Consider the following 24075-nt stretch of genomic DNA (forward strand, 5'->3'; position numbering starts at 1 on the left):
CTTTCCTTGTGCCCTCCGCCGAAATGCCTCTCGACGCCGAGGAGCCCATGCCACTGGAGGACCATGAACCCACACCGATGACCCCATGCATTGTACAAGAAAGATGCTTTCGATGTGGCTATAGTCAGAGCATGGACTCTATAAGTGATTTATGCTTATAATTCACATTATATGATATTGTACCTTGAAATTGCATAGCTAACTTCTCTCTTTCGTAGAATGAAGATCCAAGCATATGAACAAGACTTAGATAAAAAAGTAGGATTCATCGATCATGGCCTTGTGAACCAGAAACTTGTAACGAAAAATCTAGACTTCACCGAGGACTACTTATTGAAGTGTCTGCTTCACCACCAATACAAGAAATTCATACTCTTACCCTACAGCTATGAGTACATGTTTGCGTGCCAAGGCGTCCTTATTTTATGGGTAACTCGATTCTAGTACTAATTTGCTATGGTGACATATTCTATAGTTTTCATTGGATTCTCTTTGTCATCTACCCAGACTTGAGCAAGATCATTTTCTTGGACTCATAGAAGAGAGATAAGATGACTTATCAACACCTCATCGACATGCTAAATAGTTTAACTCAATAATTTCAACGATTACATCTAAGTTTAATTGGTATTCATATTCACGTACATGACGTACACAAAATACTGCAAAAAGAGTGTTATCCACTTTCCATTTAGAACTGACTTTCTGGTACACAATCCATATTCATGTCTTGCATTTCCTACTGCATTCCACTGATGAATCCTTTCCTTTTGAAGTGCATGAGACAGCCATCCGACAATAATCTCTACGTATTTTATGTTCTTACTTTCATGCACGCATTCAGCCAAGATAGAGACATTGTTAGGTTCAATGATCTTGAGATATGAAATAACATATCGATGCCTTCATTTCAATTTTTACACATGTTCAAAGACTAATTATTTCGATTCTTTAAACACAGCTCTCCAAACTATACACAAGTATGTTACAACCTGCAGAAATACATGCCCTTCAGGAACAGATGGCTGGGTTCTTCTTGGAACATGTTATCAACCCAAACGGTGAGTTTCATGAACCGATCGTGCCATCCACGTGTGAGAGACCTTCAGATGACACTGTACCTTCTAGTAGAGAGCATGTGATAAGGAGGAAGAATACCAAGGGGCTTGACAACGTATTATATTTCACAATTGACACAATATTAATGAATACAATTAATTACTATTTATTAATGAATAATATGAATTACTATGTATGATGCGAAGTTGGTATCGTCAAACGACTCTTCGACAGAATGGCCTTCCAACGATGATGCGAAGGAGGAGCAAGAAGCAGCGACTAGTAAACGTGCCCAGGAGGAGGATGAGAGGCTAGCTCATCAGCTGTGCACTGAGGAGGAGCAAGAAGCAGCATCCCGTAAGTGTGCTCAGGAGGAGGATGAGAGGCAGGCCCGTTAGCTATGCCCTACGGAGGAGCAAGAAGCAGCGTCCCGTAAGCATGCCCAGGAGGAGGAGGACAAGAGGGTGGCCTGTCAGTGTGTTGCGGTGGAGGCCAAAGGCTCAAACCGTAGAAGCGTTCAGGCATCAGAGTTCGATGTCTTTGACACATCGAGGAGCCTAGAGCATAGGCAATGCTACGGTTGATTAGGCGTGGTCGGGTCCTCCACTCCACCACCATCGGCCCCTCGGCATCCCTGGATGTACACATGCCATTAGTTAGTAGTGCAGAGATGCGGTCCTCATCACGGGAGAGGTAGAGGGATACTGGACTGGCTCAACTCGATCGACTTTTCAGAGGGTGACCTGTGAGAACTATTATGAATATATGTGTGTTTGTCGATGTCTGACTTGATTTACATTAAATATATATATCATTGTATGCATGTATTGAGAGAGAGACAGAGAGATCGAGGATAGAGAGAGGGAGGACCGAGGAGGGAGGAGAGGGAAAACACTGCCGACCGAAGTCTTCAGCCGGTAGTGATGCCTTAGGTATCACTGCTGGCCAAATCCTTCAGCTGGTAGTGATAACCCCCTTCATTGCTGGTCCACCGAGCCGACAGTGATAGTCCTCGATTATTACTGCCCTTGCCCACTGCCGGCTCCAAAACCGGTAGTGAATATAATGGGGTTTCTACAGTAATACCATAACTTAGTTGAAACATACCTAAATGCTACAAGCTGCTTTCATTGCTCAATTATTAATATATGTATTTATCTACACTACTACTGAAACACCCTTTCTTACCCCCTATCACTGCTGGTTCTTGTCAAGAACCGGTATTAATAGTCCATCTAAAAAGAACCGGTAGTCAAAATCACTTATCACTACCGATTTATGTCAAAAACTGGCACTAGTACTATCACTATTGGTTCTTGGTATGAACCTATAGTGATAAGTGATTTTTATTGCCGGTTCATGTTTGTTACTTACTGCCAGTTCATAACACGAACAGAGAGTGATAATATTAGATAACTCATCTTCTAAAATTCATAATTTTTTCATTCAGAGTTTAATAAAGATAAACTTATATAAAATTTATATCTTTTGATAATATCTACAACTGTGTAATTGAAAACTTTTCATTTAAAACTATCTATATGCCCAAATAATTATTCAAAGATTTGGGCAAAAAAGATCAACAGAATAAATTATCCTATAGCCATTAGCTATAACTGTAAGGTGAGATGGTAAGAAAGCCTCATGTGAAATATCAAACCATGCATTTTACCCTCACAAACTGCCGATGTTTTAAGTTGCATGTTTGCATTTCGCCTAAAAAATCGTGTAACTTGTGACTTGCGACCACTAGGGGTTCGTTGGGTGAAAAAAATCATTTTTTTAGCCCTAAAAATATCGAATTTGGGACCAACTATTATGGTTGATTCGTAACCCGAACCGGTAGTGATAGGTATATTACTGCTGGTTCCCGAACTAGTAGTAATCCTCGACAGTATCACTGACAATCAACTAATTACTGTCGGTTCCAAAATCGACAACGATACTAGTTTGAAACTGGCAGTGATGGTCTTTTTTTAGTAGTGATAGTGTCATGTCATAGTCCTTACTTTTAATCTCCTATTTTACAATTTATTATCCACTCAACTTTGATTGGCTTAGACACATTATATGAACATGCATGAGAACCTGTGCGTACTACTACATAGAGGGTATTCCATATGGGACATAACATGCAATATAAAAACCGCATGTGATATATTTATCACATGTGTGTTTTTTTTTATAAAAAAACTGTTTGTGAGGCTTGAGAAGTTCAAAATCATTTGTGAACTGTTTGTGAGGCTTGAGAAGTTCAAAATCATTTGTGATAAGTAAGGATACCACAGATGGTTTTATTCCAAATTTTGGTCTGCGTCAGTATGTCACCTTCTTCTTTTTCAGGTCAGTGCATAATTAGAGCCTATCAGCATATCCGAATTCAAATGAAACTCATTCTCTACAGCGTGTGTTGAATAGAGTGTATAGCCGTAAGTTGTTCCATTTAGAGTTTGGGGATCTTAATCTTTTATTTTTTTTAAATTAATGTGATATTTTTCTTGCTAATTTATCTTTTTCAAATATGATAATTGCAAAAAATCACCTGCAACTTTAGGATTTATCAAAAACCACCCTAAAAATAATTTTTGTCAATCAACACCTTGCACTGGTTGACCGCACGATGTGGCGTCTACTTAAGTTACTATGGTTCCTAGGATGGCGTAGCGATATCTTGTGTCACTTCAAATATATCGGAACCTTTTAAACTAACCTAGCATTTCATTATTTAGCCTCCCAGTTGACATTCTATTAAATAATTATTTCTCATATTTAAGTGTTCAAAATTACAGTGAAGAATCCCAGCTAATGGTTTAGGGCACTATGTAAATCATTCTAGAAGTCATCGTGCTATTTTGGAAGTCAGAAAAGTAACTTATCATGGTCAAACAATGCTAGGGGGTATTTGACATCAAATGAAAGTTGCAGGGGTTGACCAACAAAAAAAATGTTGTAGAGTGGTTTTTGATAAACCTCCAAAGTTGTAGGTGGGTTTTTGTAATTTTCCCTTTTCAAATTGACTCATTAACCTTATATCTGGCATTTATCCTCCTAGAATTAGCTTTTAGTTTGTTGACATGTGTGAACTATATATATATAACAGGGAAATAAAGTGAAAATGCATGCCTGTTTGGTGCACGTACTAATTTGTTTGTGTCTTGGTTGATTATATCTCATTGACCATTGTAACACATTGATATCAACCTTACGATCAAGGGGAGAATATTGGTATTGATCTCGGATTCCTAACCAAAACTGAGATGAAAGGGGGCACGTCCCTCACCCACATGCCCTGATTGGGGGCGTAACCAACCCTATTAGTTGCAGTCCCGTTTTGTGTTGCGCTATATAAACAGGGGGAGCCGGCACCTCATGGGCTAATGTTTTTCATGAGGTTTAGCCTTCCCCGCACTTCCCTAAAACCATAAGCAATCATCAATGGCGCAGCAGCGAAGTGAAGGCTGCTGCCAATGATTGCACTGAGCTCTTTACCACACCAGCGACCATGACTACACCACTACCTTCACCGACATGATCTACATTGACAGACTGCACGACACTGCACTACACCAATTGAACAAAACCCTATCGCGGCTCTTCTCCGAGGGAACTACATGCCATGGCGTCTATGGGCTCCGGTATATTGATCACACTTCCGCATTAGGGTGTGTTAAGTGCTAGGGCTGGTGTTTTATGTTAATTAGATCAAGAATCATGCTAACAATAAAAACACTTTCAAGAAAATGAAAATATATATTAATCTTAATCCCATCTCTCCTTGAAGCTCTCCATTTTAACCTAGCTAGCTTTTCAATGTTTGACCCTTGTTCCCCCCACTGAAACATAACATAAAAAGGGGACACGTCACACAATAACAAAACACAGACAAACATACACGACCCTAATCAGCGCGATCAGGACCTAACACCGCCACCGCAGTTAACTTAAAAACGTTTCCTCCGTACTTTATTCAACACTAACCACTGATTAAGCACTACCCAGGATCCCATACCAGAATGAAGCTAATACCACTGCACTTAGCTAGTGAGTAGGCAGCCTTTTTAACGCCCGGCCATGTGCTTGACAAAGGGAGAATCAAAGTGTCGCGGCAGGATGGCGACCGCTAGATTTTTGGGTGCTCCTTGGTCTCCTGGCGCAGGACCAAGATCAATCCCAGACACCTTTGTTTAGATCCCACCTTGTCCAAAGTGCAGCAGCAAAGGGTATATATCTTTGTGATTGAATTGTGATGATTGTGAAGTTTGTTATCAATTTGGTGATACGGTGCCGACACTTTGAGTGGGAGACAAGGCGGCCACGTATGTCCCTAAGAATCGCACCATTTAGTAATGGTGCTATTAATTTTGCTGTTATTCTAATCTTTAGAAGAAGCCAATATGAAAATAGCATGGATGGGAGAATTGCAGCACATTGTCCTAACGTTGTGGCAGCTATGGTCATCTCATCTGATTGGAATTGATCATGTGGCTTCAAGTTCCAATATTGTTGTGTTAGTTACAACCAAGTGGATGGCTGTTCAATCAAGTTTGTTTAGTTGTGCAAGTTCCAATATTGTATCCTGTCAAGTCTAAGCCACCAGTCAGCAGTTTTTTCATTGTTCGTCAATTTTTTTTAACGAAGAGAAGTTCCATTATTTGAAAAAGAATTTTGATGGTTCAGGCTAATGATCGAATTTCTTCGAAAAAATTAAAGTGGATGATTTATAAGAAAATTAGTGGTCACGGTTAGATGTTTGACCAAGTGTTTCTCTGCCCATGCGGCCAAATGTATCCCTTTTCTTTTCTCGAACATCACATCATATAAAAATAGTTGTACCATTCTGGTTTGCCTTAAACCCAGGTTGGCTGTTCAGGATCAGGGATTTTTCTAAAAGAAAGGTCATTTCACATCACACCACAGATAATTTCTTTTCATGGTCATTCTGAAAAAAAAAAGTACATTTGACTGTGAAACCCTCAATTTTTGTTATCAAAATCGCTAACTTTCTTGCGAGGGATCAAAATGATCCATCGTATAAAATAAAGTTGTAGTATACTAATAATTTCACCATTACCCTTAACACCATTGCATCCCTGGGCACGCGCACACAACACCCTACACCCGACCGCCTGACGAAGTGACGATCGTGAAAGTGATTATGTAAGTTAAGCAAATCTAACCGCGATATTTCTGCAGATGCTGCTGCTGCGTACACGGAGGATCAGTGCAGCTTTGTGGTGTACGACCAACTGTACTTGCCTCAATTCCCAAAGAACAAACTATACTTGCCTCCTTTGCTGCTGTGGGAAGGAAAAGAAAACGATTTCTTTTCCGATAATGCTTCACGTACTGCTGCTGGTTCGTATGACCAGCGCACGACTACGGCTGGCAACCGGACGAGCTGGGTAGGGTCCCCGCAGATTTTAAAACCACCAGGGGCAGGCCGGGGTAAATTTTGCCCTGTGAGGGTCTCATGTTGGGGCTTTGTCTGTGGGTTTTTTTTAAGGCTATTCGCTTTATGCTCTAGTTCTTTGTCTTTTTTGGTGCCGTCAAAATTCACTTTAGAGCTTCTAAACCTATTTATAGACTCTATTTTCAAGCGTTACAAATATTTTACCTGTGTTTTGAATAACCGTGCGACTCATAAACCTCGTCACCAACCACGATCAATAGGCTAGTATTGTGAGTCTAAAATATATTAGTCCCTAGCACACATGTGTGAGTTCATATACTACGATTAGATTGTTTGTGAGATCAATTTCAATCATGATCATGTGGGTTAATAGCCTGCAGAGCTGATCCTGCAAACAAACCCAGTTGTTCCATCCTGTGTTGTACCCGGGTTCAACATGCATGCATGCATATATAAAGTTCCAGTATAGCCAATCTCAATTATTCCTCTATTGTATCCCAGCACAACCATCTTCGGTGCCTTGAGTACAAATTCTTCGAGTTAAATTCTGCATTAATAATTCCCCATCACATGCATCTATAAATATTTCCACATTGAGGTGAATACAAAATAACCGTGATATATATAGTATGAGTAAATGTTGAAAGCCACACTAAAAAAATCTAACATCTCCCATTTGGCTGAAATATTTCAATCAATAAAATAAAGTTTCATGTCTCTAACATGCTTAAAATATAATTCCTAACTAAGGGGCTTAGTCAATAGATCTGCAACCATACTACTACCAGGTAAATAAACCAAACGAACAGACTTAAGTCTATTTATAACATCATGAATATAATGGTATCTTCCCTCAATGTGTTTACTTTTACTATGAATTTAGGTTATTGGGAGACCTTGATCGCCACCAGATTATCACAACAAATAATGTCAGGCTGTGATGTAGTTTCCATGACCTTAATTACTGCAAGAAGTTCCCTTAGCCATACACTTTCATTTAGCGCTTCAGATGCAACAATATATTCAGCTTCCATGGAAGAAAGAGTAATTGAATTCTATTTTCTGCTATACCAAGAAATAGCACCTCCTACCAAAGTGAATATATAACCTAAAGTAGATTTCTAGTCATCCAGATACCCTTGCCAATCAGCATCAGTATAACCCTACAGCTAAAGATTATGACCGTTAAAACATATGAATAATCCAAAGTTCCTTTGGCATAACGCAATACATGTTTCATTTGCTTCCAGTGCTCTTCCCAAGGATTCTTTTGATATCTACTAAGAATTCCAATAGCATGGCTAAGGTCAGATCGCGTGAATAACATAGCATACATAAGACATCCTAAAGCTAAAGAATAAGGAATGTCATTAATTCTATCTTTTTCCTCAGGAGTTTTTGGACACATTTCCTCACTGAGTTTAGTTCTCTTTACCAAAGGTATATTAATAGGTTTGCAATTTTCTATAGAGAATCATTTTAAAACACTACGAAGATAAGATTTTTTGGATAAACCAAGAAGTCATTTATTCCGATCTCTATGTATTTCCACTCCCAAAACATAGGAAGCTTCTCCCATATCTTTCCTATCAAATTTAGAAGACAAACAAGCTTTAACTTCTGTCAATGTATATTTATCATTAGAAGCAATAAGAGTATTATCAACATATAAAGATAGTAGCACAAATTTTCCACCAATAACTTTTGAATATATGCAATGATCACCTTCCTTCATTGAAAAACCATATGACATGATAGCATTATAAAAAAGAATATAGCATTGATGTGAAGCTTGTTTAAGACCATAAATTGATCTATTCAATTTGCAAACCTTATTTTCATTTCGTTTTTCCAAAAACCTTCTGGCTGAAGTATATATATTTTCTCCTCCAAATGACCATTAAAAAAAAGTAGTTTTAACATCCATTTGGTGGAGTTCAAGATCATAATATGCCATTAAAGCACTAATAATGCGAATAGAAGTAAACTTTGCAATAGGAGAATTTTTTTTTACAAAATCAACACCTTCCCTTTGTGTAAAGCCTTTAGCAACAAGCCTAGCCTTATATTTTTTCACTTGGCTTGCTGCATTAAGTTTCCTTTTAATATTCATTTACACCCTATGGGTTTGCGGTTATTGGATAAAGTAACAAGTTCTCAAACTTTATTCTTCCTTATTGAGTTTAATTCTTCCCGCATTGCTTCCACCCATAGTTTTGATTGAGGACAACTAATGGCTACTTTATAAGTCTTTGGGTCTTCCTGATCTAAATCTGAAATTTTAGAGTGCACTTCCCTAGAAATACATAATAATCATCTGGATATGAAGGTGCATGTATATTCCCCCCACTTCTCCTAAGCACGTTAGTGTTGGGAGTTTGGCTTGTGTTCTTCCTGAAGTTAAATGTTCCTCATTAGTTGAGTTAATTCCAGATGTATCCATATGTGTCTCTTGTGGAGTTGCCAATAATTTGACCCTTGCATGTTTAGCATGGCAAGGTGTATTATGATTTAGAAAAATTGCATCCCTACTTTCCACCAGTTTGTCATTTTCAGGATCATAAAACCGATACCCTTTTGATTCTGTAGAATACTAATAAAATTCCTGGTGTGCTTTTAGGTTGCAAGCAACTTAGTACGGTTCTAATTTGGCACTCTAATTTAAGCATTACAACCCCAAATAGATAAATAACGAAGTGAGGGTTTCCTTCCAGTCCACAACTCATAAGGAGTGACTGTGACAGCTTTTGATGGTGAATGATTCAATAAATAAACAACATTATGCAAATCGTGACCCCAAAAAGATAAAGGGAGATCTGAATATGCTATCATAGACCTAACCATATCTATGAGTGTTCTATTCCTCCACTCAGCTACACTATTTTATTGCGTAGTGTATGGCATAATATACTGATGAATAATTCTATGCTCTTTGCAAAAAATCATTTATAATTCCTGAAGTGTATTATCCCCTATGATCAGTTCTTAAAACTTTAATTTTTTTATTCAACTATTTCCACTTCAGTCTTAAATGTCTTGAACACATCAAAACCTTCCGACTTGTGTTTAAGAAGATATACATAACCATATCTAGAATAATCATCAATGAACGTGATAAAATAAACTTTTTGACCTTTAGTGGGAGTAGACATTTCACCACAAATACCAGAATGAATAATAGTAAGAGGCTCATTAGATCATTCCGCCTTGGGAAAAGACGTACGGGTCATTTTACCCATTATACATGCTTCACAAGTACCATAATTCTCCCACTTAAAGTTTAGAATTCTAGAATAAGCCTCTTACTTCTGTTATTAGATATGTGACCAAGTCGTAAATGCCATAAATATGATTCTGAGCATGTGTTCCTATTGCCAATATTTCTCCCTATGGAGTTATCTTCGCCAACTAAGCAACCAATATTATCACCATATAATAGATCATCAAAGAAATAAAGACCATCGTGACGAATTCAATAATATTTTGACTCTTCCTTTTCCAAATAGCACATCATAACCAATTGATTCCAATTGAGAAACAGAGATTAAATTCCTTCTCATGCTAGGTGAGTATAATGTGCCCTTTAACAATAATTTTCCTCCACTAGGGAGTTTAACATAATCTCCAATTCCAAGTATATCAGCTTTAGCACTAGTGGCTAAGTAGACTTATCTATTTCCCCTTGGAATTGCTTGTATGAAAGTAAAATACTTATGATCTCTAGCAATATGTGATGTAGAACCAGAATCAACAATCCAACTATTTAAAAAAGTAGTAGTAAATAAAGATTCCGTGCATACAAAAACATAATGCATACCTCCAGCTCAATGGTTGCCTTTAACTTCATCCGGCTGATTGTTCTGCTTCTTTTGATCATTATGCTTCTTCTTTTTCTTGCAGTCAGCTCTGGAATGCCCATACTGACCACAGTTATAACAAGTAAAATCCTTCTTGTCCTTATCATTCATCTGAGATAAGTCATAATTTCCACGATCATCATCATCGCGTTTTGTATTAAGCTGATCTCTAAGATCACATCTAGATTTTCTCTTTTGCCAATTCCTTTTGTACTTTTCCTCTCCCAGGTGCAACTCATAATTATTTGAGTTTCTTTCTTTTCCCTGAGAGATTTTTCTATCTTCCTCCATAAGGAGATGATGCCCCAGATTACACATATTAAGCACACGTTCAAACTGACAAAAAATATCTTAAATTGCTCCCATGAATTTGGCAAAGAGTTCAAAACAACCATAACCTGACTTCTTCTTAAAAAGGATAGCCTGCAATCTTTAATTCCTCTACCACAACAAGGAGTTTATTGATATGCTCATTAATAGTATCGAAGATTTGTTTCCGACAATATATCAATAATTGAATTGGGGTACCTTCGAGATCAGGGATCGAGGACGAAACAAGACACGCGATGTAGATAGGTTTGGGGCCCCGGCTGGAGTAATACCTTACGTCATGTATGGAGGTTGATGTGTATGTATTCTCTCAAGTATAAGCAAGGTGGCTAAACTTATTACATAGAGTAGATCGGATCTAAACTAAACTAGACATGAAGTCGCTGAGTATCTCCTATGGTCTTGGTGCTTACATCGAGTTGCAGGTTGTCCGTCCTAGGTTGTAGAAGTTCTCTCCTTGGGGGTCTGAGGTCCTGTTTGTTTTTTGTTTCTAGTTCTGCTTCTGCTACTGGCAGAAGCTAGAAGCCAGAACAAACGAGGTTCTGGAGAAGTGGCTTCTGGAGAAGCCAGAAGCCTGCTTCTGAGGAAAATAAACTAAAGCTGAGAAGCTTGTTGAGATACGCTTTTCTGAGAAGCTATGTGCCGAGAAGCCAAAAATTTGTTGTAGAAGCCAACAGCCTATTTTCAAAAGCAGCTTTTCAAACAAGTCAAAAGCACAACTTTTCAGAAAAGCCCAAAAGCAAAAACTCAAACAAGCAGGCCCTGAGTCCCCTACCTTACATAGAGGTCCTGGCGCTACCCTATATCCAATCTTAGTCAATAGGGAGTCATTCGTCTTGTCAGCCAAGGCAAGGCAACCGAATTCAACCTGGATACTAGTCGTACTCAAGTCGGTTAACCCAATCGAGACCTTCCTAGTATAGGTTTTGAAAATTCTCGAGTATACCCGGTCCCGCAGATTTGGGTCCGTAATATCTAGAGTTTTTAAGGATGCGAACAAGGTATCATGTCCATATATGGTATACTCTTTATATGTATATACTATATAGTTAGATATTCGATAAATATAACCACCTTCATTCATCTTGGTAGAGAGAAAACGATTAACAAGACTAAGCACTTCTATAAGAGATACATCACCAAAATCCTTTTTCAGACTATCTATAATTTTCCACAAAGTCTGTTGACCCTCATACTCAGCCATTAAAGAATTAGTCATTGATCTCAACATAAATATACAAGCTCTTTTATTATCTTAGTCTAAGTTTCATGTTCTACTGCATAATTTTTCTTTTCCTTAACAGTGACATCGTTATTTGGTTTTTCTGGTTCAAACATGTCAATAACATAATCAATATTCTCAGTAGAAAGTAAAAATATGATTTTTCTTCTCTAAACCGTGAAATTAGATCATGTAATTTGTAGATTTTAAGTAACTCAGAGAACCTACTGTTTGACGTCATTACAAGAGAGAGGTGTTACGCTTGTAGCTGTGCCTATGATCTTTGTATTGGCTTGACGTGGTGTATTCCTTCCTCGATTCATGTGTCTGAAGATGGTTGTGTTCACGAGCTTTCCTGGCTTCACGGACTGGTGTGCCTTCCGCCCTTTTCTTTCCTCGATCCACGCGTGAAGACGAAAATCACTCGTCGCGGAGGCAGGGCCGAACGGAGAGTTCTTGTGCAGTGCATGCCGCCTTATTTGTCGATGCGCACGATTCGAGGGCAGCGCACGCCATGAAGGTTTTTTCTAACTTGGCTCTCGTAGCATTTAGGGTTTTTTAGCTATATGGTCCATTATTTATCTTTATTCCTCATTTTTTCGTGGTACCGCTCAAAATTTACTTTAGAGGTTAGGGGGTAGAAAACTATTTATAGACTCGCTTCCTATATATTACAAATATTTCACCTATGTTTTGGATAATCTTGTGACTCCTAAACTTTGTCATCAATCATGATCAGACAGGCTAGTTTTGTGAGTCTAAAATATATTAGTCCCTAACACTCATATCTGAGTTATATATCATGATCAGATTATTTATGAGATCAATTCTAATCATGATCAACAACCTACAGAGTTGATCCTGCAAAAAAGCCCAGCTGTTCTGCCATGTGTTGTACCCGGGTTCAACGTGCATGCATATATAAAGTTCTAGTAGAGCAGATTCCTCGAGTTCAGTTTCGCATTAATAATTCCCCATCACATGCATATATAAATATTTTCACATTGAGGTGAATACAAAATAATCACTACTACAGAACCCACTATATATGATGGCCCATCACTACCGGTACCTAATGTGCTGACAGTGATGGACGCATCACTACCGGTTCAAAAGTCGTGCGAAAAGAATAAGCCAATATGATTTTATGAACCAACAGTGATAAAGGACATCATTGTTGGTTGAAGGTTTAAACCGGCAGTGATACTTCACTATCGGGTGAAGGCACCGATCAGCAGTGATATATGAATTATCACTGCCGATTCTAGCCACGAACCGACAATGATAGTTTGTCAAATATTACTGTTAGTTCGTGTTATGAATTGACAGTAATAATAGGCATCACTGCTGGCTCGTGTGACGAGCCGACAGTGATAATGGAGGATAGCTTATCTTAATAAATTTATAATTTTTTCATACGTAATTGGATGAGGAAAAACTTAAATAAAAACTAGAGTCCCCAATGAGATCTACAACTTTGTAGTTAAAAATATTTTAATTTAAGGTCATTTAAATACCCAAATAATCTTAACAATGTTTCAGCTGTGGTCGATGACATCTCATCTTAAAAAATTTATAACTTTTTTATACATAGTCGGATAGAGACAAATTTTATATAAACATTGTTGAACTCAACGAGATCTACAACTTTGTAGTTGATAACCTTTTTATTTAAGATCATTTAAATTTCCAAATAGCCGTTCAAATATTTGATCAGAAGAGATCAAAATGATTGATTTTGCTATTGTACTCAAGAACGAAAGAGGTGAGATGGTTAGAGAGGTCATGCGCGTAGAACTTCTGAGGTGAGGGTGTGAGTTTGGGTCCTGGAACTAACGCGAAAAAAATTCAGTGAGCAGTGACTGGTCGAGGGCAGGTGAGCAGTGACTAGTTGGTTATTTTGTTTTTGATTTTTTGGTAAAAAAATATTGAATCGGAGCCGACTATCACTGCTGGCTGAAGCCGACAGTAATAACCTACTATCACTGCTGGCTAAAGGCTTCAGCTGGTAGTGATAATTACTTTATTGCCGGTCCTTAGACCGGTAGTGATAGTCGAGACTATCACTGTCTGTTGCCCACTACCGACTTTAAAACTAGCGGTAAATACCACTTAGAGACAACAATGAAGTTACTGTATTAGTGAAACATGATATATATAGTATGAGTAAATGTTGAAAGCCACACTAAAAAAATCAAACATTGATTTAGTTTTGGGTTGGGCCCCGATTTGGGTTTGGGTCTGAGGCATGGGCCCATATTCACCTACGGGCACTTGTGGGCATCCAAAAAGCCCGCCCCACCATCCACTAGTAGCAACACACGTCAACATCACTGTTTGCGCTTGCCGCCGTCACTTGCAGCGGTCTCGCGTTGCCACCGCTCCCGCTCCCGCTTCCGGTCCCACCCGCCTCCGCCGCCGCTCTCAGCAGAGTTCCCACCGGGTTCGGGGTCGGAGATGAATTTTCATCCGTTAAGCATTTTAGGAGCGAGTTAAGTTTTTTTTATTCTAGTTAGGTACATTCTTGCTGCACACAGCCCTGACCACCTGGTTGCCGGGTCTACACACGACCAAGTAATGCTGCTGGTCTATCCTTGCTGCTGCAGTACTGCCGAGCATGCGCGCTTGGATTCTTGTTTTTCTTTTTCAGAGACAAGTTGTTCACGACCTGCATTGAACCCGTCGTATGTATAGCAGGATTCTTCTTTTTCAGAGACAAGCTGTACATGATCTGCACTGAACTGTGTAAAACTGGTATATGTGTAATGAGGCACAAAGGCTTTCAGAGGCAGAAGGGCTGAGGACTTGCTTTGGTTGATGGTTTCAATCTCTATTAGTTGTGCATCCGAGTTAACAAGACATAGGTTGATGTCTACAGAAAGGGGTTAGGTAAACAGACTTTCAATAAAATGAAATATCTGTTAATCTTAATCTCATCTCTACTTGAAGCTCTTCACTGTAACCTAGCTTCCATGTTTGACCATTGTTCCCCCCACTGAAACGTAACATAAAGAGGGGACACCTCACACCATATATAGTCAAACTCAGACAGACACAACCCTAATCAGCACGATCAGAAGCTAATACCACTGCACTTAGATAGCCTTTTCAACACCCTTTCATGTCACTCATGTGCTTGGCAAAGGGAGAATCACACCGTGGCGGCAGGATGGCGACCGCCTAGATTCTCGGATGCTCCTGGTCTCCTGACGCAGGACCAAGATCAATACCGGCCCGACCACCTTCATTTAGAGATCTCACCCTGTTCCAAGGTGCAGCAGCAAGGGTGTGCATGCATGGGATTGAATCGAGATGGTACCGGCACTTCGAATGGACGATGAGGTGAACACGTATGCCCCTAAGATTGTACCATTTAGAAATGGCATTCATTCCTGTTGTTCTTCAGTCTCCACAAGAAGCAAATATGAACAAAATATGAACAGCATGGATGCGAGAATTCTAACACATTGTCCAATGAGCTCAATTTTTTTTTTTAAAAAAAAAGAAAATTGACACCACGCATTGTCCTAACTAGGGATGATAATTTAACCTGATTACTCGTTTATCCGTGGGTAAATATCCTAATAGGGCTAGGTATGCTTAGCATTTGGTACCATGGGTACGTTCGTGAGTGAAAAATACTACCCGATGGGTATACGGGTATAATTACAGTAAGACATACATATATCCATGATACCCTTTTACCCGTATAGATCTATAACAAGTAGATTCATTCCTCCAAATTTTAACATTACACATCACATGAGTACCCAGCAGCCCAAACGTCTAGCTCATTCCTCTGCCCCCTCGTAACCTCGCCCCCAGCCGCCACGCTCTGCCAGACTGCCCCACGCCGCCACCTCGTGCCAGTATCCTATGGGTAAACTGGTATACGTGTGAACGACGGGTACAAACGAGCAATGAGTTTGATGCCGACCTTTACCCACGGATGTATAAAAAACGATAGGTACATATATAAATAAACGCTACCTGTATCCGCTATACCCAATAATCATCTCTAATCCTAACTTTGTGGCACTTGTCTCATCTTTCTTTTGGGAAAAATATGTAGTCATCTCATCTCACTGGAGCTGATTCGACTTTAAATTCCAATGTCGTGTCCGTTATGCATCCCAAGTTGTGCATGGAAAGTTGATTTGGTATATTATCAGTATATTGTATTCTTTCAATTCTCAGTTTGCAGCAAGCAGTTCCATTGTTTTTCAGTTTTGTAACGAACAGAAGTTCCATTATTAGAAAAATAATTTGGATAATTGAATTTCTAAAAAAATCAAGGTGGATGATTAATTTATAAGAAAATTAGCGGTCAAAGTTAGATGTTTGAGCAAGTGTTTCTCTGTCCATACGGCCAAATGTGTCCTTATCCTTTGGTCAAACTTCACATCATATAAAATAGTCGACTTCTTCAATATTTTCAATATATTATTTAAACATTTTCGCATAAAGTGTTCTAAGAGTTTTTTTCTCCAAAAAGTTGAAGCAAGATTTGCAGAATGTTAATTGCATATAAGAAGAAGAAACATAAATAAAGTAAATTGTTACTTAATTACCATGACTAGAAAAAAGTATAAAGAAAAAAGAGAATAAGTAAAAATAAAAACATACCTAAGTTTGTGGGCCGGTCCACTTGGTGATGGGCTGGGTGTCTGTTCTCCTCCCTGTGGGCGGCAGGAAACCAACCGCCGCCTCCATGGTTCGGTCTGTGGGCCCTCTTCCCTCAGCAAGCCCACAGCCCACAAGGATGTTTTACTCTGTTGGGCTTTAAGTTTGCAAAAGGATCCAATTATAGTGTTCGTTTTTTTTCCATTGTTTTACTGTTTTAGTCACTTCAAAATACCACAAGAACAATTAGATGTTTCAAATAGGATAAATTCAAATATACAAGAGGTTCAATTAAAAATATAATATGGAACATTTCAAAATTTCTAGCGGAACAATTAAATTGTACTATTAGAACAATAAAATTTCGGTGTTGGAACAATCCAAAATATACCATCGAACATCTCAAGAATTATATTGGATAATCCTGTCATGTTATAGGAGCAAATAAAATTATATTGCTGAATAATTCAAAGTAATAACAAAAATAATTCAGAAAAATACATATAATGGCTCGGAAAATGGAATGGACAAACAATATAAATAATGGAAAATAAATACAAAAAGTTGGAATAGAATAAAAAGAAAATAAAGATAAAAGGAGACCGATCTGCCTCCAACCCAAAGGCATACAAACAGACCCACGGAAAAAGACCTAACTGGGCCGTAGACAGACTTGGGCTGGCCATCAAATCCACAGAAGAAGAACCTAATTGGGTCGCGCGCTTGGTGGGCTGTCCATATAGGAGGTCTTGTTCTGATTGTTTGATTCCTCGTGCTGCCCGGGCCTCGGTGTGGCGAAGACGGACGGTCGAACGCCGCGTCGTCTCCGGTGTCAAGATGACGTGGATCGTACTGTAGTCATCGAGTGCCCGAGCATGGAGTAGTGCTGCAAGTCAATCCGCACCGCACCGCACCCGTCGGGCGTACGTTGATGTGAGATGTCTCCAACTCCATGGAGCATGGTGGATCAGAGGATGAAGAAGCAGCGAACGTCGTCCGAGCTACTAGGTGCAGGCTAGAGGCTACGGTGCCCGCGGGAGATGTTTCCGGCGGATGAACGGGAACACGGGACGGGCGCAGCCCGACGTCGGCGACGCGACAGGGAAGGCGTCATCCGCATGGCCTCCGTGATTGCTGGGCAGGTGGTTACACGCTTTCAACAGAAAAGCGAGGGGGAGTGCATGACTCTCTCTCTCGTTTTCTTTTTCTTTTCGGTTTGCATTTACTTAAGTAATGAGAACACGTAATGCCACCTATAAATACAAAGCGTCCCGGCTCGATACGTTTCAGTTCAAACACCAACATCACCCAAAATATCAATCACTAGCACGTACGAATTATATGGTAGTACATTATATTGCAAGAGATCCGGCGGGCTGTGACGACAGAACTGAAGATCGAGAGGCATAGAAAGATAGATCGATGGAGACAGTCATCAGGGCGGCGGACGGGGCGGCAAAGAAGGCGGCGCCGCCGCCGCCGCCCTCAGCCGAGACGGCGACGGGGTGGAAGGCGCCCGCGGCGATGGTGCTGGTGCAGCTGTTCAACACGGGGATGGTGCTGCTGTCCAAGGTGGCCATCGGCGGCGGCATGTTCGTCTTCGCCCTGCTCGCCTACCGCAGCATCTTCGGCGCCGCCATCATTCTCCCCTTGGCGCTTCTCCGAGAGAGGTTCGTACGTGCATGCGCGCGTGCTTATCGCCGACCGAGATTCTCCTCCATCGAGCTCTTGGTGATTTAAGTGCTAATAGTTCTGTTCCTTCGAAAGTTTGTATGCACGTAGCGTTAAGTAAAATTTGGAAAACAGTATAGAGAATTAGAGATTGCGAGACCCTACATCACTACAATGAAACTTGGAGAAAAAAAATTCTGAATCTGTGAGGAACTACTTCTTTTTTAGAGTTTTAGGGACGATGCCCCAGTCTCAATACATTGCAAAGGACCGCACATATTTCCTCACCACCATAGAAATAACAGAAAAAGATAAATTACTAGCATACTTCCTATATTACCATCTCTCTCATGCCCTATTGTAGGATGAAACTTCATTCTTTCACATATTAATCTTATAAAACCAGAACTTCCAAGCCTGATAGCCTTGCCTTGATGTATATCAGCTACCCCTTCATCAAAGTTAAAATGATATGACTCCAAGCCATCTGGCTTCATCTTCATCATCTTTTGTGCTTTATCATTTGCGGGAACATTATATTGCATAGGGGTCTCGTTAGCCTGAGTTTGCACAACCCATCAGCGGTCATGCCTCTGCAGTCCTTGACCTCGCTGGCGAATTAGGGTTTGGGTTTTGGGCCTGTCAGGGTTAGGGTTCAAGGATTGGGTGGCCACGGGCTTAGAGGAAGGCCATTGTGCAACTCGTTGGCTTGGCAGTGGAAGCGGGCGGTGGGTGAGCCAACGGGCCGTGAGTGGCAGAGGACGGTCGGGGGCAGTGTTGGCGGTGGGGGAGTTAAGGAAACAGCCGGGCATAGTCGGGTTAGTGCGGCGGTAGGAGGCTGACGTAGATCCGGTGACAGGGACGCCGCCATAGATGGAGGAAGAGGGCGGGGCGGTGGCGAGCAAGACAAGAAAAGCTCACCTGAGCTGAGGAAGGAGGAGGGGCGGGGCAGAGTGTTGGCGTGGGGCTGTGAGGTGTGTGCAAACCCAGGCTAACGAGCCCAATAAGCGAAGTACAACAGCCCCCCCTATCATTTGAGAATTATTGCCCCCTCCGGTAATCCTTCACTTCACCAACTTGTATCTTATATCACAGAATCATCTCCTTCCTTGCCGCCATGTTTTTTCTATCTTGCTGATCATCCAATTGAACACATCTTGGAGCTTGTATGGCAGAGTAGTTTCCAATTTTTCATCATTGGAATGACTTTCTTCCACACCATCGACATGTTCAACCAAATCCCATAATCCCATTCTGAAAACACATATGATTTCTCAGTTTCCACATATTAACAAAACTAAATATATTATTGCTAAACTACAATTTAGCTATTTCCTGTGAAATTTCTAGTTTTATCAGCCATAATTGGTTATTTGTTCGTCGACTGTGTAGGGGGAAGTGGAGAGAGATGGACTGGCCAGCTGCTGGATGGATCTTCCTCAACGCGTTCATCGGGTATATATGTTTATGTTATTCTGAGGCTCCAAGCAAATACACCTCCCCAGTCCACCAGCAGTCACAAATAAATTATGTTTTAGACAACCCCTAACTAAAAGCAACTTTTGTGTCCTCGCTAATTGATTTACGTTTCAGTACATTTGTATACAAATATTATGAACTATAATACTTCAAAAATACTTTTCAAGGCATCTCTACACTTTCTTTTCCCATGTTTAATCTAAATATTCATAAGCTGTAAAATTGTTGATACCAAAATTTTGAAGTGTTAGGCAACATGTGCTTCAAACATCACTTATGTTGACCTGCTTTACTTAAATGTCATGCAGCTATGCCGTGCCAATGAGCCTGTACTACTATGGCTTGCAAGATACAACAGCATCCTACGCCGTCATCTTTCTGAATATAATTCCACTGACAACCTTCATCCTCTCCCTCGTGTTCAGGTAGAGCTTTTTTTTTTCCCACTCAATTGTTTATAATACATTATGATCCTTTGTATTTTACATTTAAAACGATAAACCTCTTTGATCCCTAATGACGGTGCCCCTCTTAGATTCACTGCTAGGTCTGTCCTTAAGCATATATTGAAATTGTACTTCAGATACTGCGTGATTTGCAAAAACTAGAAAACTCTGACCTGAAACATATGCATGTGCATTGTTCATGCATTAGAATGGAGGCATTGCGAGTCAGGAGCAAGGCTGGATCGCTGAAGATTGCGGGCGTCATGCTCTCCGTCGGAGGCACGATGCTCATCAGCATCTACAAGGGGAAGACGCTGCATCTATGGAACTCCGTTCTTCACTACCACAAAGAACAGCAAATGGAAGTTGCAACCCATCAGCTACGGGGGACAATGTTGTTGGTTGGAAGCAGCTTCGCGTTTGCTTGCTGGTACCTAATACAGGTAATCATGCGCATCCTTGGGACCATGTTTGAAGTTGGGATGATAAAATTCGGAGTAAATTTGGCTGCAGTTCGTAATGTTTTCTTTTCTGACCTGCGATTGCAGTCGAAGGTTCTGAACGTGTATCCGTACAAATACTGGTCATCCATGGCGACGTGCTTGGTTGGAGGGTTTCAAACAGCACTTGTTGGAGTTATATTGAGGAGAGACAAGAGTGCTTGGAAGATAGGATGGGATATAAACCTCGCGACTATTGTGTACTCGGTAACTAATTATTTTTTTTCAATTCAATGAAAATTCAAATGATAATTTGCTATGCATACTAAGGCAGCTCTTAATATTTTTGGATGCCCTAGGGCATTACATAAGCAGAGTTGTTTTTCTTCTCTGAAAGGTTGTGATTTGTTTGACATTGGTATCCTGTTAGGTTTTTATTTTTTATTTTGCAGACTTGAACTTTGGTTAAGAAATGCTATCACTTATCTGAAGTAGTTAACAAATCTGACTGGAGCTATGTAATACAAGCCTAAATTAAAGTTGTGCTATCACTTTTGAATCAATTGACTATCTTGATGGCTGGAGCTAATTTAAAATTTTAAGTAGTGATCTTTGATGAAATTTGAAGGAAATACAATGCGCTAAACTAACTGCAAGGAAATTAACGTTACACCATCCTGGTGCAGGGGGCACTCGCGACGGCAGGAAAATATAGTTTGAACTCGTGGGCTGTGGTTAAGAAAGGCCCAGCATACCCTCCAATGTTCAGTCCATTATCAGTAGTCTTCACTGTTGTATTTGGCTCCATCTTCATAGGGGATGACATCACAGTAGGAAGGTATTGCTTTTGTTTCTTTTTCTCCATGTTCTATCTTTCTGGTTTCAAAGAAAAAAACGTTTCTCCATGTTCTATTTTATGCCGGCTAAGAACTAGTATTAGGCACAAAGTGGTAATTAGTTGATGGCTGACCTTATGCAACAATTGATGAAATTGCTGTGCTTCTTTTTTCTGAATTTGTGCAGCCTCATCGGCACAGCAATGGTGATTGCTGGGATCTATGTCTTCCTCTGGGCTAAGGCAAAGGAGCTACCTGAGAAGTAGATATGTCAGGGGGTAAACAGAGTCATTGTAAACTACATACACAACATATACAATCTGTATTTTGGTACAAATTTACAGTAGAGCAATTCTATTTTTGTTTCATATATTAATTAAAGAGGGATATCATACAAAGTGCTCTCGATGGATTTTTTTAGGAAAGAGATTATTTGTTGACTAGTTATATATCCGTATATTGCAACGGGAGCTAACAATTTCCACGGGGTACTATAGTTGACATGACAAGTTGCAATGACTATCTTGCACCATACAACATTCATATTCTATAGACCAACTTGTCCATTAATTCATCGAAGAAAAACATTATACTAAAAGCATCTTAATCTTAAACATGTAACAAGTGGATAAAACAACTTGCCCATTTTGTGCAGTGATGAAATGCTAAATAAAATTTTTATTCGCCAGTGCCACCAACATAATATTTTTGACCACCGGTTGGTACCTTGGAGATGTTGATTGGCCATGCATGCATGCTCTTTTGTTACAATAGTATGAAAAAAGGAGCCCAAAATTTTGCAATGCACGACAAGCTGCAATAGAAGGCTATCTTGCACCACACAATATTCATGTTGTGTAAAGCATAAATAACAAGCAATTGAGCAAAATATATCATTTTGATGGAGCATGTTCATTACATCTATCAAGTCCTTTTGGTACTATACCATGGTGCAATGATCATGCCCGGTCGTTGCAGCGAAGTTAAAAAATACATTCATATCTTTATAGGTCAATAGTTGAATGCTTGTGTATTGCAACGGAAGCCCAACATTTTGCAACGCAAGACGAGCTACAAGAGAACGCCATCTTGTACTATACAACATTTATGTTCTGTAAAGATTAGTAAGATCAAAGTCGCAAAGAAATGAGAACAGGTACTTAGTTCAAGATGACTAAATTATATCCAAAATCATCTGGGCCACTATATAGTCAATAAACCGACAGATGATGTCCTAAGTTGTATTTAGAAAGGACTTATGTCAACATACTGTTTCCTATGCTTGCAATGGGAGAAAAAAATTCACGAATTAAATGTCACCTTCTCATGCTCCAGGTTGAAGCAAAGGAGAATGAATCATTATTTGACTTGAAAATGAGACAGTAGTGAAACATCCATCCCTATGTTTTTTATAGGTTCAGTTGAGATCCCATGCGTTGCCATGGAAAAAAATCAAACTAACTGAACCTATCAGTTAAGCTATGTCCTATATGTCATACATAATTAATATTTCATAGAACTCAATTTCAATTACAGATAGGATGTCTTCATTGCATTGCAAGAGCACATGACAGTTTGCACAAGCAGGTGACAAATAATAATTGCACCCCTCCATTCTTTAAGCCAGGAGAGAATAAATTCTTGCCATCGTTATTTTTTTTTCAAGATACAGACAAAAAAAATCATAGACCTTTGCAAGTGTATTTAGCATTAGGAATCTTAGAGCATACCAGTCCACAGGTTGAAAATATTGCAGCAAGTTTCTGTTCACTGACCTGCAAATCAAAAGGAGGTCCATACATCAAGAAACCAAAAAGGGAAACCAGTGTTAACTTACATACTTAGGGGCTAGTTGGTATTTTTTTGGAAGGTTATATCCTGCCATTACTTGTTGCTATCTTTGGTGATATTTCCTCCCTTGTAATCAGGGATTAATTCTTCTGTAAATGGCTATATATATGAGAAAATGAAGGCCGCACAATGTGTGTTGTGCTTTCCCAAACTCTCTCTTCTTTCCTGTTTTTGTGACGCCTGTCTCCATAACTGTTCCCGCGCTCGGCGCAGCGCCACAACGGCCGCCCGAGATCGCCGGTGCCCTCAATCGCATTCGCGAATCCCGCAACCACCACCCGCATCTATATAATCCAAATCAACCCCCCCATCGGGCCTCCTCACACCAAACTGCGCCCAAAGCCTCACATCCCGTCGAGTTTCCTCCACCCAAGAGCGCTTGCGCCGCCGTCGAAGCTCCGTCGCACCCCGTCACCATCGTCGAGCTACTCCAGCCTTCCCCAACGCTGCCCGAGCCTTCTCCTGCGTTCGCTGTTCGCACGTCGACATCCCCGACCGATCTCCATCAAGTTCCATCACCGCAGTTGAGCTCCTACGACCACCAAACCTTCGCCGAGCCTCCTCGAGCTTCCCCGATGCGCTGCAACCCGTCAAACGAGTTCATCGTCGATCCCTGGTGCTTTTCCGCCGCTCATCGTCGACGTCCGAGCTATGTCGTGTTGTTCCCATCGCCTTCGGCCGTCCTCTGCCGTCGCTCGAGCTCGCCGTCGTCACCCTCACGCCGGAGAAGAGGTATGCCCGACCTCAACCGTCCGATCTTGCGTAGACGGCCACGATTAGATCCAGTCGTACCCTTTCGCGGGCCAATTAGATCGCGCCATGTGTCCCCTTTGATGATTGGGATTATGTGA

General features: G+C 40.3%; 1 protein-coding gene across 2 annotated transcripts; it reads left to right on the forward strand.

Moving 5' to 3' along the window:
• The first annotated feature begins 17805 nt into the window (after positions 1-17805).
• Positions 17806-21741, forward strand: LOC133899966 (WAT1-related protein At5g64700-like). 2 transcript variants are annotated; one of them, XR_009906474.1, is made up of 7 exons: positions 17806-18171; positions 19565-19627; positions 19960-20076; positions 20306-20540; positions 20646-20804; positions 21166-21375; positions 21561-21741. XR_009906474.1 is itself a non-coding variant. In XM_062341015.1 (7 exons), the coding sequence occupies exons 1-7, from the start codon at positions 17924-17926 to the stop codon at positions 21637-21639; spliced, it is 1053 nt and encodes a 350-aa protein (XP_062196999.1). In that variant the 5' UTR covers positions 17806-17923; the 3' UTR covers positions 21640-21741. The 2 variants fall into 2 exon arrangements, 1 of the variants encoding a protein (XP_062196999.1); XM_062341015.1 differs by having other exon boundaries at positions 21224-21375.
• The last annotated feature ends 2334 nt before the right edge of the window (positions 21742-24075 follow it).

The sequence above is a fragment of the Phragmites australis genome, chromosome 19 (genome assembly GCF_958298935.1).
Source record: "Phragmites australis chromosome 19, lpPhrAust1.1, whole genome shotgun sequence".
NCBI lineage: Eukaryota > Viridiplantae > Streptophyta > Magnoliopsida > Poales > Poaceae > Phragmites > Phragmites australis.